This window comes from Lonchura striata, chromosome 16 (genome assembly GCF_046129695.1).
Source record: "Lonchura striata isolate bLonStr1 chromosome 16, bLonStr1.mat, whole genome shotgun sequence".
Lineage (NCBI taxonomy): Eukaryota > Metazoa > Chordata > Aves > Passeriformes > Estrildidae > Lonchura > Lonchura striata.
Genome location: NC_134618.1, coordinates 8,512,622 through 8,527,500, shown reverse-complemented (window position 1 = coordinate 8,527,500; position 14,879 = coordinate 8,512,622). Strand labels below are relative to the sequence as shown.

Sequence of the window (14,879 nt, the reverse complement as noted above, 5' to 3'; positions counted from 1 at the left end):
GCAACTTTTGAGTGTTCATTTGTTAGTGAAGCCTTTCATATTTTAATCCTTGTTTCTATTTCACACAAAGAGAAAAGCCAAGCAGCAGGAGCAAGCCTTGCTTTGCCAACCCCCTGCCAGCACCTTCCCTCAGCCTTCCCATTCCCCAGCCAGAGGAAGTGGAGCATCACTTCTTTCACCCACGTCTTCTGATGATACCCAGCAAATTTCACAGCCTGCCCAGTGCATGCAGATCAAATTACAAGACCTTTTATTGCTTCCACTAAATAATTTAATTATTTTATCTGTTATTTACCCAATTGGCTTCTGATACTCACAGGCACACTGTCACAGGTAAATACAAAATGCTTGGAGAGTCTCGATCAAAATATTTTTCTGTTTTATCATCCAGAACACTAATTTCTTCTTCCAGTGAAGTACTCATATTTTAATTATAAATGTGGTATTTGTGCAGAGCCTCAGTATTGTGAGCTAAATCATCTGCTTTGCTGACATTCTTTTTTGGCTGTCTGAAAACCAACATTTTACCATAAAATCTACAGGAGGATATTCTTTCTGAGGATGGGGAATTGTGTTCTAAGCAATCAGACTTCCAAGCAGTCATTGCCCATTCCATCCTTTAGCAAACAGGCAGATTTGTGAACTTTGGGGATATGTTGCTCTTGGCAGAAGCAACATCATGGCAGGTGGAAGGAAACTGCAAACAGTCCTTCTTTTACAAAAAGCAGTTTTAGCACCAAAATAGGATTCTCTTAAACACTGCCATTTATGTAGGCTCATTTCTTAGACTTTAGCAACACACTGAACTTGGGAAAGAAAGGAAATCTGACCTTGAGGTGTATTTAGTTTAGGTTTAAACTTTAAACTTTTAGTTCTGTGGGTTGGATTTACACCTAGTCAATTTTGTTTTTCTGAACTTGGTTCACTCCCTAGTTATGTAATGGCTGAAGAATATTCAAAAGAAGGTATTAAATCTTAATCTTTTTTTCATGCCAAAAGAGCAAATTTAAATCTGTGCATCCTAATTCTTGTTCTTGATGTTGATATTCTTTGCACCTATGCTCCCTTACCACAGAGAAATAGCCTCTTTTATTTTGTTTTCAGCACCTTAAAATACTGAAAATTAAATCTTCACCAATCATTCATAAAAGTTCAACTTATAAACACCACTCCACATTCCATCAGTTATGCACCATAGAGAACTCACAGCCTTTCACTGAAAATTAGGTTGACTCTCTGGAAACTAATTGATTTTAAAAATCCTTATGATGTGATAATGAATCAAAATGAAACAAAAATCTTATTTTATAAGACATAATGGAGAGATCTAAAATAAGACTACCAGAAACCCAACTGACTGCTAGAGAATGGGGGTTTTGCTGTCTTTTGCTGTCTTTTGCTTGTCTTTTGGCCTTGAAGGTAGAGCCTTCACAGGAAACAAGCTTACAGCAACCAGGTTTATTTCCATCCATTGAGATCAGTGGCAACTCCAGGAAGAAAGGAAGTAAATCTAAATCAAACATGGGTTATTCCAGCCTATTTCTATGAAATGCTGAAGAACTATGCATGAGATTTTTTTACATATTAAGTGATGTAAAGACATGAGTGAAATTTTATGCTCGGGCAATAAAAGTGAGCCAATAAACACAAGGCTCGGCTCATGTGGTGACAAAGCCTAACTATGCTGAGCATTTTCACTTGCAGCCCCTCCTAAACATCCCTCTCTGTTTATTTTGCAATATAAACATACTTTTTATGCCGCAATGCAATATTTTTCATCAATTATTTAAGCATAGAGATTGAACCTAAAGATATGAAAACAACTGTGAATACTTGCAGATAAATAGCAACACTGTGGGATCCCAACTCCAATCTAGATTGAATCTGAAGTGTGGCTTTTAACAGTTCCCACCATGGAGCCTACACATTGCACTACTTGCTTTTAACATACTCCACCCATTCTTCCCTCTGGACTATTAGCTTTGTAGGTAATGTATGGCAATATTTTTGCAGGAAGAGTTACATACCTGTGTTCAATGTGTGATATAATTTTAAGACTTTTCAGGTTTGTACATGGATATATGTCAAAAGCAGAGTGCAATGTTCTTCAGGATTACCCATGAACACAAAAGATAGTAAGACAACTGATAGGAATGAATCCCTTATAAACAATATCATATAAATAGCAGCAATTTTATGCTATTTTGGTTCTGCAAAGGGGCTCTAAAGACAGTAAATGTGTTTTTAAGAAATGCACACATAAAAGTCACAGAGACCACTACTTTATTCCTACACATTCATACTATAAGAACAAAGGGCTTGAGGTATGGAGGGAGGAAGAGCAGTAACATGATTTGCAATGTACAGTTAATTTCTGCAAGTCTTTCTCTAACAGCTTATTTGAAGAAGAATAAAGGGAAAAGAGAAAAAGAAATCTGATATGTAGTAGTTACGATACTACAGCATAAAAAAAATCACCACAAAGGTACCATTTGTTTCCATTCTAAGGAAAAGATGAAATACAACAGGTAGGTTTTGCAGTGGGAAGGTTTGCAAAGCTCTCTAGGCTATGGAAGGTGCTACTGGGGAGAGCAGCCCTGCCACAGGGGAGGAGGCAGAGCTGCAGCTCAGCACTGCTGCTGCTCATTTTCCCCAGCAATTGATATGATTGCAGTTCCTGGGGAAAAGGGGAGAGAGGAGCTGTACACTCCTCTGTGGCTGCAATCTGGTGTGTCACTATTAACTATTCATGGCAGCGAGCTGCATTTCCAATTCTTCCTGGGCTGGCTGTCAGTCACTGATGCTGCTGCCTTATGTGAGGGCTCTGCCTTGGACTTGGCCTAAGCTGCAGGAAAACCTAAAGGAACTCATTTTCTTCTGACGGCAAGTTTGGGAATTGCCAGGGAACACGAGTTCCTTTCAGTTTGGCACACATCTCTAGTTTGGAAACCTCTGGCAACCATGCTCAAGAGTTTAATGATACAAATGCCATAGAGTCTAAAAAGAGGGAGACAGGAAAAGAAGAAAAATTCAGAATTCAATATGTATAACTATGAAATTACTTCATTCCTTTTTTTTTTTTTTTTTTTTCTCCTGAGAAAAGAGTAGAAAAACATAACTTTCTAATAGAAACTACTAATGCCAGAACTATTACTATTTTGGGGGAAAAAGCAACTTCAACGTAGAAAAATTACTAAAAATCCTTTCAAATTAAAGCAGTTAAGAAACAGATAAAATAAAAATAAATTAAGCAAAAAATAACCATTACAGCCCTGGGACTTATTTTTTTTTCATTTAACCAGCACAATTCCAAAAGCCTGTAGGCCTTTCTTCATGTCAAGAAATAATAGTGTAAACCTAGTATGATGGCAGTCGAAAGGCATAAACATGCAAGTCTATTTCAGCACTAAAACCACATCTTAATTACACGTTCAGACTCCAAATTGGGTCCTCTGTGGTCTCATGCAGCTTCCTATGTGATCACATCTGGTATTTGCAGCTCATCTGTAGCCGATTCAGACATATGTGTAAGAGTTATAACCAGCAGTATACTAAAAGAAACAAAAATATCAATCAAAAGTATTAAAATTGAAAACAAAATTGAGCACACCGAAGAACGCCAACAGCAACGTGTGAAAAGAAAATTCCATTATGCTCATGCTAAGAACAGTTATTACAAATAAATGTGGTCAGGAATAGCAGAGTTTTTCAATGTTAGATAAGGTAAATTGACACCTGGAGGAAAACCAAGCAGGCTTTCTTAGGTGCTGAAGCCCCTGCAGAACACGGCGAGCTCTGCTCCGCTGTGCCCCGCGTCCCCGCTGTGCGCAGCAGCCAGGGCAGCCCCTGTGTGCCCCCTGAGCAGAATGCAGGGAGCCCTGGCTGCAGGGCACAGCTCTGGGCACAGCCCTGCTCACTGCTCCTGAAAGGCTGAGGCAGCAGCCCCTGAGGAGGCTCTGCCCTTAGACAAACAGAAGGTCCTCACCAACCAAAAAAGGTTACAAACAATTTTGTGTTATTGTTGATGTATGGAAGCATTGCAAGACTTCTGACACAATCAGATTTATCCTGAGAAGCATTAAAAACCACCCGGTGATGAAAAAGCAAGAAAGATTACTGGAGGAAGAAGTGGAAGAAGCCTTTTAAGCAAATCTCCTAAGTGTTAACCTCTTTGGCTTTGGACAGCATTTTCAGAAAGCAAGCCAAACCCTCCTTTCCTAAATCAGTTTATGCTGCAGTCATGCTTTATTCAGAAGTTAAGCATGACAGCATAACTCCTTAGATAGTTTCTATTTCAAAAGGCAAGTTTTTATACCATATATAAGGTTTCCAGTAAAAAATCTGATAAATATGCTTAAATGAGATAAAATTAAATAAATATTTCACAGTAGAACTTTTCATATTTATTTGCCATTGTAGATGTCATGAAAGCCACAAGCCTAGAGGGCTTAAGGAAAATAAATAATGAAAAAACAGATTTACAGTTACAAGACAGACACTGTATGCATTTTCAAAGAAAATTCAGAGATTTTAATACATAATTCTCTTAGACTTCTTTTACAATTTTATCCCTTTGATCAAGAATAGAATTGGTGCTCTTACTTTCTTCTAAAATTTATCATTCATTGTACAATACTGAACCAGCAGTTTAGCATGTTGGTGCTCGAATTTAAAATGTTAAATCACTTGAGGATACAACCAAGCAGTGTGATCTTTGTCTATCTGCATGCAACAGATTTCATGCTTGCTAACAGCATTTACAATTCCAATGTTAATTTACCATGAATCAGCCACCATTTGTTTCCAGGTTAACAGAGCCTATACTCTGATTAGTCAGGAAAAGTCTTGTTTTTCTTATACTGGTTAGATTCAAGTATCTGCATGCCACTGGTCCCTAGGTTAGGCAGAAATGTGTGTGTGTGTCTGGAGTATTTTGATCAAAACAAAATCACAATATCACTGCAGCACTTTGCAAAATTGAATCATAAATATTGCAATTTAATACTATGTAAATCAATGCAGGCAAGTATAAAAAGCCCAGCTGGAAAATCTGTTTTACATGTCCAAGGAGAAACCTGCATAAACTCACACAGTAAATAAACATTTGGAAAAAGAGAAAGAAAAAAACAGACTTTGCAGTGCTGTGCTTTTTGGCACGTTGTCAGAAGAGGGACACTTCTGCTCCCAGACATGTGGCTACTTTGTGTTCCAGGGAATGGCAATCCTGCTGCTGGTGAACCACACATCCTGTCTGATGCCTGAGGAGTCCATCAAAATCTATCTCAGTGATGCCAGCCAGGCAGCAGACTTTGCTGTGGGGGTTAAAGAGCATTGCTGAGACTGGAGGCTTCACTTACCCAGTCTAATTACATTCCTGTCCTAAACCATTCCTAATGTGTCTCAAAACCCAGAAATATTCTGGCCTCTTCAGCCTTTCATAAACTGTCATAAAAATAATGAAAAGAAGAGAAGAAATATTTGGGTCTACATATTTATCTTTTTTCATGTCTCATATCTTGCAATAATTTTTTTCCACTGGGAAAACAAAATGTAGTCTTGTGTCTGGAGGTGGACAAGCTCTTTTCAAAAAATGTCTGAGAAGAAAAGGTTGATATGGTTTTTCTTTTCATGCTTGGTCTCTCTCCAGATCACTGTAAGAAATCAGTAAATAGATGAAGTAGTAAAGAGGGCCAGGAGAGGAATAACACTGAGCCACAAAAAGTAGGTTCTGCAAAACTTATGTGGGGTTCTATGCATTATTTGTTTTTCTTTACCTCTTACAGTAGTAGGAAATAAAAACCATGGGAAAGAATTCAAAGACATAAAATAGTCTTAATTTTCAGAATGTCTTGAATAAAGGCAAAATGGTATTAAAAGAAAACCAAATATTGAGGACAGAAATCAATGCAGGCCACAGGCTGAATTCTGAGTTTTCAAAACTCAAAAAAGAATGAGAAGGATGGCTGTAAAAATTATTTTAAATGGCATTTGTCCTTTCTTGAAATTTAGTATGGTTTAAAATTGCCCCAAATTGCATAGAGCCACCCTAGTTCCTATGAGATGAGAACTGTGACCAGCCACACTCTGTCCTCTTGGCCACAGACAGGTCTCTCACATCAACCTGCCCATTCTCCATTCTACCAACAGAATCCTGTCTAGCTGAAATTTCCCCATGCAGTCTGTTTTTCAACCCATATTGATATTATGCAGAGCAAATTCTTCTATGGCCCATGATAGTTGGTGAGCCCCTTAATTCAAAACACGGATCATTAGTTATTTGTTTTACTGCATGGAATACATTTTTCTTTGAATTTATTGGCTCCAATTCATACCTAGGGGCAGCTAATACAACCTCTGAGTTTTTTCTCCTCACCCAAGAATAAACTTGTGCTAGTGTACAAATGATACTTCTTTGATCTTCAGATGAAATCCTGCAAGAACTCTCACACAGAGATGGTTTATGTCCCAGAACCTTTGAATATATTGTCCTAGATGCTACGTTGGAAAGGCAAATGAATAAGCAATCACACACTCAGAGAGGATCAACAGCACCACCAGAGGCAGCAGCCCAGTATTTCCCTGGGCAAAATTCTCGTGTTGTCTCTGAGTCAGGATTCATTACCCTTCTGTCTTTCCTTGAATTTCACTTCCATTACTTAGAGAAAGAGAAGTTTCCCACAGCTTCAGGTAATGACACCACGGTCTCAGCAAACCCATGGCTGTGGAAGCAAAGCCTTGTTCCAAACTGCTGTACAGAACATAGGGACAGCCTCACAGAGAACCTTCCCACAAACAGGCACTGCCTTCATTTCAGCTCTAATAGGCTGTGGCACTGCACCAATTCCATTGCTGTCCTGTCCTCAGCACTTTCCATTGGCTTGCTTTCTTCGTCGCTAGCCCTTCATTTGAAATAGGCTTTTTGGCTAGAATAAAGCTCTGCAAATCAAAAACCAGTTCTTAAAATACATTCAGATAACAAACAATTCTGCAAACATCTAGTGAGAAACAGTGTCCCTACATATTTTGCTATCTTTGACTGCAACTGTTAGCTCACATGGAAGTTTTGGGGTTTTAGTGTCTTTAGAGCTTTTATGAGGGCTCACTCCTTTGTGGATTCTCTTCTCTCACTTCAGAGGCTTCTTCCCACTCCTAGGAGCCTGTTTTCACAAAAACTGTAGGACAGCATTGTCTTTCAGGATTCTACCTTCTCCCACAGCTGTAAGTGGTGTGAATATTCAGAGCCATGTTATGGACTCACAGAGAAAGGAGCATTGTCAGTAAGTAAGAGTTAAAACCTCATGATATTTTACAAGAAAGAGAAAGCATTCACAATGATAAGGCATGGCCACATGACTCTATGCCACAGTGCTGACAGTGACATTGAAGACTACTTAGGCTGGGGAACAGAACATTACACAGTTTCAGGGCCACCTCTCAAATAGGACTTATATTCAAATAAGCTTACTGAAAAATTCTGGCCCTTTGGCAGCCACAAGGATTTTTGCCACTGATATTTAAGAAAACATATTTTCATCCATGGTATTTACTTGGTAAGAGACTCACTGGTTTCCATGCTTTTGTTACATAACTGTGGATTATGAAGAAAGATGTCAAACTTCCATGTCATGCCAGGCTCACACTTAAGGCTGGAAAAAAATTCATATTTCAACATTTTTTCCAGATGAACAGTAAAACAGTAACTGAATTTATGGGTGCAGCACCTTAAAGAAGTAAAAACCTTACAGAAATATTGAAACTGAGAACATTTTTATAATTAGATATCAAGAAGAAAGAACACAATAACACTCAGAATTACAGCCCTTCTATTATTATTTGGCAATGTTGTAATTATTATTTTTTTTCCTTTTTCAAACACAACAGTAATATATTTAAATCATATTTTTACTGATCAAGATACAGAAGCAATGCAAAATGCACTTCTATAGCATCTTTCTTCCAAAATCTCAGAATACTCTACAAATAGTAATTCAACTTCCTAACACAACTACCTCCTCCAATGTGCTAACAGCTCATTTTTCATCAGGTGAAACCAAGGCAGAGGGAAGTTGAGTCATGTACCTAAGGTCACCTAACAAATCCATCCTTTAACTCCAAAATGTCTCTTTGGATGCTTAAAATCCACAAAATATTTATAGGGTATGCTTAAGGAGAAAAACAAACTCCCTCAGATTCACAGTTGATTTTTGAAGTAGTTGGCTTCAGGATACTATTAATATACTTTTCTTGGTAAAACATTTTTTACAAAACCATATTCAATATTACTGTTCTGAATCTTTTCTGCTTTGAAAATGAAAAGCAAAAACCTGTTTCTACACTTGAGTAGCATCAGGGCACAGCCCACTGCTATTATGAAACCTGCATGAAAGAACAAGGATGGCACTAAGAGGTGCCAAAAGCCCTCTTGAACAACTGAACAATTCAGGTTTATCACTGCTGATTTTGCTCATATTTGCTACAAAATCTCCTCCCCCCACTTTTTGGTACCAGCGCCTGTGTGTCCACCTGCATGTGCAAGCAGAAAGAGAACAGGATGGAGGGAAGTTAAGACGTTCAGCTCAGGGCTGCCTGTCACTGCCAGCTCTGATTCCGAGGCACAGGGAGGAGTCCTCGGGCAAAGCCTGCCAAGTGGTTCTTGATCAGGACAAACACAAAGAGCAGCTCTCCCACACTGGCACTGCCACACAAAACATGGACTCAGCCATTTGGCAGATGTTTGCCAGCTTGCTGCTTGACTTTGCTGATGAGGATTTACAGTTCACGTCCTGGTTTGTTTTCTTCAAGCCCAATTTCCAGAGAACAGTTGAGAAGACCCTAGAAAGGGACTATGGACTATGTTAGTTAAAGCAACTCTGATGGAACCAAATTTACAGAATTAACTGTTTCACTTTCTGTATGGTTTTCCTTAAGAAACAAAGAGTTGAAAATCTGGCATTATAACATAGCATAAACAAGCAAAGCCAACATGACCTATGTCAGAGGCAAAGTCCTTGCGAGGCTGATTTCTTCCTCCCTGTTTCAACAGTGAAGGTCTCCTTTATATACAACAGAAATACACTTTACTCTTCTGTAGGACATCATCCTCAGTGTGACTAGAGATTTGAGTGGCATATCTAATGTCTGATAAAATTCAGAGACCCAGGACCATTGCAGTGGGAAAAGGTGCCAGTGAGAAAAAGTTAACAGAAACTGAGGACATAGTGTGAACTTGTTGTGGCCTCAAAGGCAAAAATGGCAGGCAAAGCCAGGAAATAAAAATATCTGCAATTTTTGGTCATTATTTACATAGCTGAATCACCACTAGAAAAAGAAGTCATTATTTACCTTGCAGCTGATTAAAGATCTTGGCTACAGAAGACAAATTGCTGCAATATAACTAATATAAAATTAAAACTACAAACTTATACATTTACTCTATTCTTATGTTAGATTAGCTAAATTTTTAATTTTTATATGCAAATTAAACTAATTTAAATGTGAAGCAGGCATACAAATGTATCTCTATTAAAAGCTGGACATAATTAACTGTGCTGAATTTAAATTATATAAGCTAGTGTGACTTTTCATAAATAGCCAAGGTCTAAGTCATATGACATGGAAACTTGTTCCCCTAACAGCTGCCTGCAGTGCCTTTGATGTAAAAATTTATATAAATGAAGACCTGTGTGAATATTCACGGTGCCTTTTCTGCAACCATTTTTTTCAATTATTGATAACAGATTAATGAGATAATAGTAATGCAAATGCATTTCCAGCCTGTTTTTATTCATAATGGCTCTGTGACATTCAGAGAATATTACCAAATTAAAAGGAAAAGCCACATGTAGAACTGGAAACAGCTCTTTCAGGGAAAAATAGGTACAACTTCTTGATTATTCAGATTACAGCGCTCTAAATGAAACAACTCACTCCAAAATCAAAGCAGAACTTCACATACTCTCTTTGTAACACATGACAGGTCTATCAGCAATTACAACTGCACACCCTGGGCTGAAATGAGAGCAGGCCATTATCTACATTCTGTGATTTGTTTCAAGCAGGAGACACCTGTATGCTATAGAAAAGCATTCACTCAATGCCTGAAAATGGAAACAGATGGAGTTGGGTAAAACACACAAAGCCCAGTCTGACAGCACAGAAAGGAGCAATTTCAGCCCACTGGAGATGAAACGCCTCTTTAATGACACAATTAAGGATTTAAGAGCAGAGTCCAGTTGCACAGTCATTTATTTATAAAATGTCATGACATAATAAATAGCAACTGCCTTTGGTAATATTCCTCCCTGTTGAGGGGCCAGGACAAGGGGGATGCACAACTGAAGCCTGATCTTTAAGATTAATATGATGCTCCTGGGAATTTCCCTGCCTTGCATAAAGATCCAGTTCACAGCTAGAGACAGGAAGAAAATTCAAAGTGCAACAAAAGCCTCCTAGGAATACCCAGGCGAGAGCAAAATAAGGAAGCTACACAAAAAACAGCACAGGGAATTAAAAACCTCATGAAGGCAAAAGGAGATGAGCTGTACAGACAGCTACATGTACCAGACTTCCGCAGAGAAGCCTTACATGGCATGGCTTCAAGAAAAATGGATGGATACAGCTAGGGCACAGCAGAAGTCAAATCCAGGCTGACACAATAGATATTCCAAGCACACCACTGCTGATTAACACAGTGCCAGTTGATCTACGTATTTGGCACTATCTTAAATGAACATCTAAATTTTTGAAGGGGGAAAATAAACACTCTTTACATAAAAGGAAAGATCTTAGAAAATGAAATTCAGTTAAGCTTCCCTTAAACCTCAGTCTCAAAATTGAAATGAGTTCTGGTTTTCTGCAGAATGCCTTCAGCTTCCTAAGCATGGTTCATACTTTCAAACGTGGCCAAATAAATGCCAGCAATAACAAACTTGAGCAAAAGCATGCACTGGAAGACATTTGCCTAGGGAGTCACAGAGGGCAAAATCCTGATTTGAGAGCTGCAATGCAGTATTTGTTGGCAGGGCTGTTGCTGTATTTTTTAGTGACACTGACCCCAGAAAATTATGTCAGAACCTGGAATTTAGGATTTTCATGGTCTGTAAAATCACAGGGTAAATACCCAACCTTCAACAACCCAAAGTATTTTCAGCCCCATAAAGCATTAGTGAACTTACGACCATTTAGGAGAACAGATCTCATTCTCAATATTGTCCTGAGGCATTATTGAACAGAAACGGGTCCAACTCATCACACACCACCAGACCTTACAGCTGGCTGGGTTAAAAACCCACGAGTCACTTTGCATTTAAAGGGATGTGCTCTTGCACAGCAGTGTGACCCAAGATGCCTCAGTATTCCGAGGAAAGACTGTGTACTTCTGTAGGATTCCTGAATTTCCTATGCTATGTGACATGAACAGTGATGAGATTCATAGGACTTCTCCCCATAATGTAAATAAATGTCAGCACAACCTGAGTGATTTGGGGCAGGGACAGTCCTTTCTTCAAGGGCAACAGGGTTTTGTCTGCATGTATGAAAGCCTGGCAGAATGGCATCCAAAACTCTGCTCCAGAGTGAAAATAAGGGCCAGGAGGTGGTGTGGATTTCTCTTACTGATGTACCAGTAAACGTTCTGGTCTGCAGATGTAAGATCTACTGTAAACCATTTTTCTTGTGTCCAACTGATTCTTTTTGCCCCCTGTCCCTTTTGACCCCAAATAGCTGACAAAGTCAACGATGACTTCTACACCAAGCGCCGACACCTGGCTGAGCTGGCTGCCAAGGGGAGCCTGCCCCTGCACCCGGTGCGCCTGGACGAGGAGAGGGCCTACACCATCGACAGCGGGCTCACCAGGCAGAACGGGAAATCCAGGATGGGCAAGATACACACACACCCCCTGGGCTACAACTCCCACTACAAGACCTGGGATCCCAACGACCCGTCCCTGAGGCGGCAAGCGTTCACAAACAAGGGCAAGCACGGCATGGGAGACCCAACGCTAAGTGACCCGCTGACCACTCGGAGCCAGCACTACTTGGGCCCACAGCCATACTTCATAACCAACAGCAAGACAGAAGTAACTGTTTGAGTTTGTTTTCTTTCTCTTTTTCCTTTTTTTTTTTTTAATGAAATCCTTTAAAAACCACACACAAATGTATACACAACACAAACACTCAACCAAAAGGCAAAAAAAAAAAAAAAAAGAAATTAAACAACAAAAAAAAGAGTAAACAGAAGGAAGGAACTTCCACCTGGACACTCGTGGTATCCAGCCAGCTCTAGGCCGAAGAGTGGGTTAATACCATTCAGCAATACACACTGAAGGTTGAATTATAAACTCCATTTGTATTTCATAATGGAACACAAACCCTTGTGACTAAATTTTTTTACTTGAAACTAAAATCCATGATGAGAAGTAGCACAATCTAGAGAATCTTTATGTCTGCTTAAACACTTACATTATGTTCCTGCCTTGAGACAGAGGAAGAGAGAGAGAACAATATGCTGTAATATATTATTTCAGAGAGGAATTTTGTATAAAACCTATTAAGAATCACTAGACCTGTGAAAAACCAAGAGCAAACATCTTGGTACGATCCCTAATATCGACTATTGTACTTTCACACCATCCTATAGAGAACGCAAAAAATATATATACAATAAGGGACAAAGACACTTTCACAAGAAATTTATAAAGACTGTTATGATTAAGAGCATATGGGACCTTTCTGGCTGGTAGAGAATTCAGCAGGATGATAACAGCAGAAGATTTCATTTCAGTTTACTTTGTTTGATTTGAAATTTTTGGGAACCTCCAAAATAAGAAGAGACACTTCATAAGACACAGAAAGCTGCTGGGGGGAAAAGGGCATCAGAATATTCCCTCTCAGTCCTCCTGTTTTCAGGCAGATGGTAACTATTCTCACTTTGCAGACTGTCAGGACTTTTTCTTCACCTAAATGTTTTGCCTATCTTCAACAGCTTCAGACTGAAATTAAGCGTGGGTGGTGCCTTTACTGTATTACTATTGTTCAATGACAGTCTTGTTCTTCAAAGTGACCCCTCTGTTCCTTTAAGCTATTTCCTCATGTTTTGCTAAGGATGACAAGGGTTCTGCCCTGCTCAGCCTCCAATGTTTGTTCCGAAAGGAAACTGGACTACATTTCCATGCAGTGGTTGCACAGTCAAGACTATTTAGTTAGCCCCTTCATTTTCCCAATTTCAACTTTTCCCCTCTAGTCTCTCATTTTGTATTTGCTTTTAGCCATGGTAGTTCTCTGTAGTTCAAGTAAATGTTATCTGGTATATTGTCTCTATTGTTTGGCTTTCTCTAGTGGCGTTCCCTCTTGGTGGGCTGTGTGGTGGAAGAGGCTGGTTCAGCCTCAAACATGAGATCTGGGGTTAAACTAAACAAACAATTGGACTCATGGTCTTGACTGTGGTTCTGATGAGCAGGATGCCTTGTTTGTGTGAGTAAAACCACTCAGACTGGGCACTGGTAGCAAACTCACAGTCCTGGGCCTGTAAAGGCTTCAGCATATCCACAGAGAGACAGAGTTGGGATGGGATGACAGGCAATGCATTCAGTCTTTCAGTAAATTCCTGTCCTTCCTCCAATGCAAGTCACTTGGCTAAATCCCAACTAGCTGTCCTACTACAGTTGCATTCTCACCAGCTGTCAATTCTTCGGGAAATTAGGTCTGGAAGAGTATTCAAGAAGGAGTGAGAACTGTTATGTTGTAAGAAGAATTGGAAGTGGCATTTCTTACTGTACTCAACTGACTGTCAGTGCTTCTGCTTAGTCAAGGATGCAAGGGCTAAGATTTTGAAATCTGGTTAAATGGAGATACCATTTTTTTTAGCTATATCAAGATTGATTTGCATCCTGAGAGCACCGGTATCTCTCCATAAGCGTGCTGCTAAATTTTATGATCATATGTTTTAAGACTATCAGAAGTGGACAAAGCCCACAAGACAAATACTTTGCACACAACCCAGACTCTCCACTATCTTACTTTTATTCCTTTAATCTTTATTGCCTTCACAACTGGCTGACTTAATTTGACCCTTTATGGAATGTTGCTGTTAATCCATATGCTTTAGATACACATTACAGCTGCACTCTTAATTCACACAGGTTTCGTGTAACTTGAGCATATTTTATGTGGAAATATTTTAGTAACTGTATGTTCTGTAAGTAAACCCGTGTTAATACTTGTTAACTACAGAGTTTATGATACCAATAATACTTCCTACAATAAAATGTTTGTTTGTTTTTTAAGAATGTTTATTTGTAAACATATGTATTCACTATATTACTATGAATTTCTTACCTGGCAATAAAACTGATTCTAAGTGAATCCAACTTGCTGGCTCATTCCTAAACTTGTATCACTGCCAATTTTTGAGTCTAAACTGAGCTTTTGGAGCATCTCACTGCAGCCAGTGCATATCAGCACAAAGGATGGTTTGCCTCTGCGAGTGTGAACAAGGGGTTCTTTGGAAATCAACTGCATGTTGTCTGCATTATGGAGAAGCTGGGTGATGTTTGAGGCTCCTTCCAGGCCCAGCCATTGTGTGACTCTATGACTGCCTGTTACATACAATGTAACTCAACATACACAGGGATTGCCAGCCTTGCAAAACTTCATATGCCCTGTAAGCCTTCAGGCACCACACACACCTTGTGCCACTTGATCAGTTAATTAATGTTTTGAGGCTAATTGCTTGTAAAGCTGACAGAACCTTGGTAGAGGGTTTGGGTAGCTTCTTCTCCTTTCCTTGCTAAAATGATAGTGAATAAATTTCAGAAGAAGAAACAGGGAGTCAGGAAACCCAACTTCAGAATCCACTTACTGCACAACCTTGTGCAAATTCT

General features: G+C 39.2%; 1 protein-coding gene across 3 annotated transcripts in view; it reads left to right on the top strand.

The window, feature by feature from the left end:
- SHISA9 (shisa family member 9) overlaps positions 1-14,361 on the top strand; it is a 178,421-nt gene extending 164,060 nt beyond the window's left edge. For all 3 annotated transcript variants that reach the window (XM_031506109.2, XM_031506107.2, XM_031506106.2), the window contains one exon: positions 11,722-14,361. In XM_031506109.2, coding sequence (XP_031361969.1) covers positions 11,722-12,089 — 368 coding nt within the window. In that variant the 3' untranslated portion in view covers positions 12,090-14,361. The remainder of the gene's footprint in view (positions 1-11,721) is intronic.
- Positions 14,362-14,879: the final 518 nt, after the last annotated feature.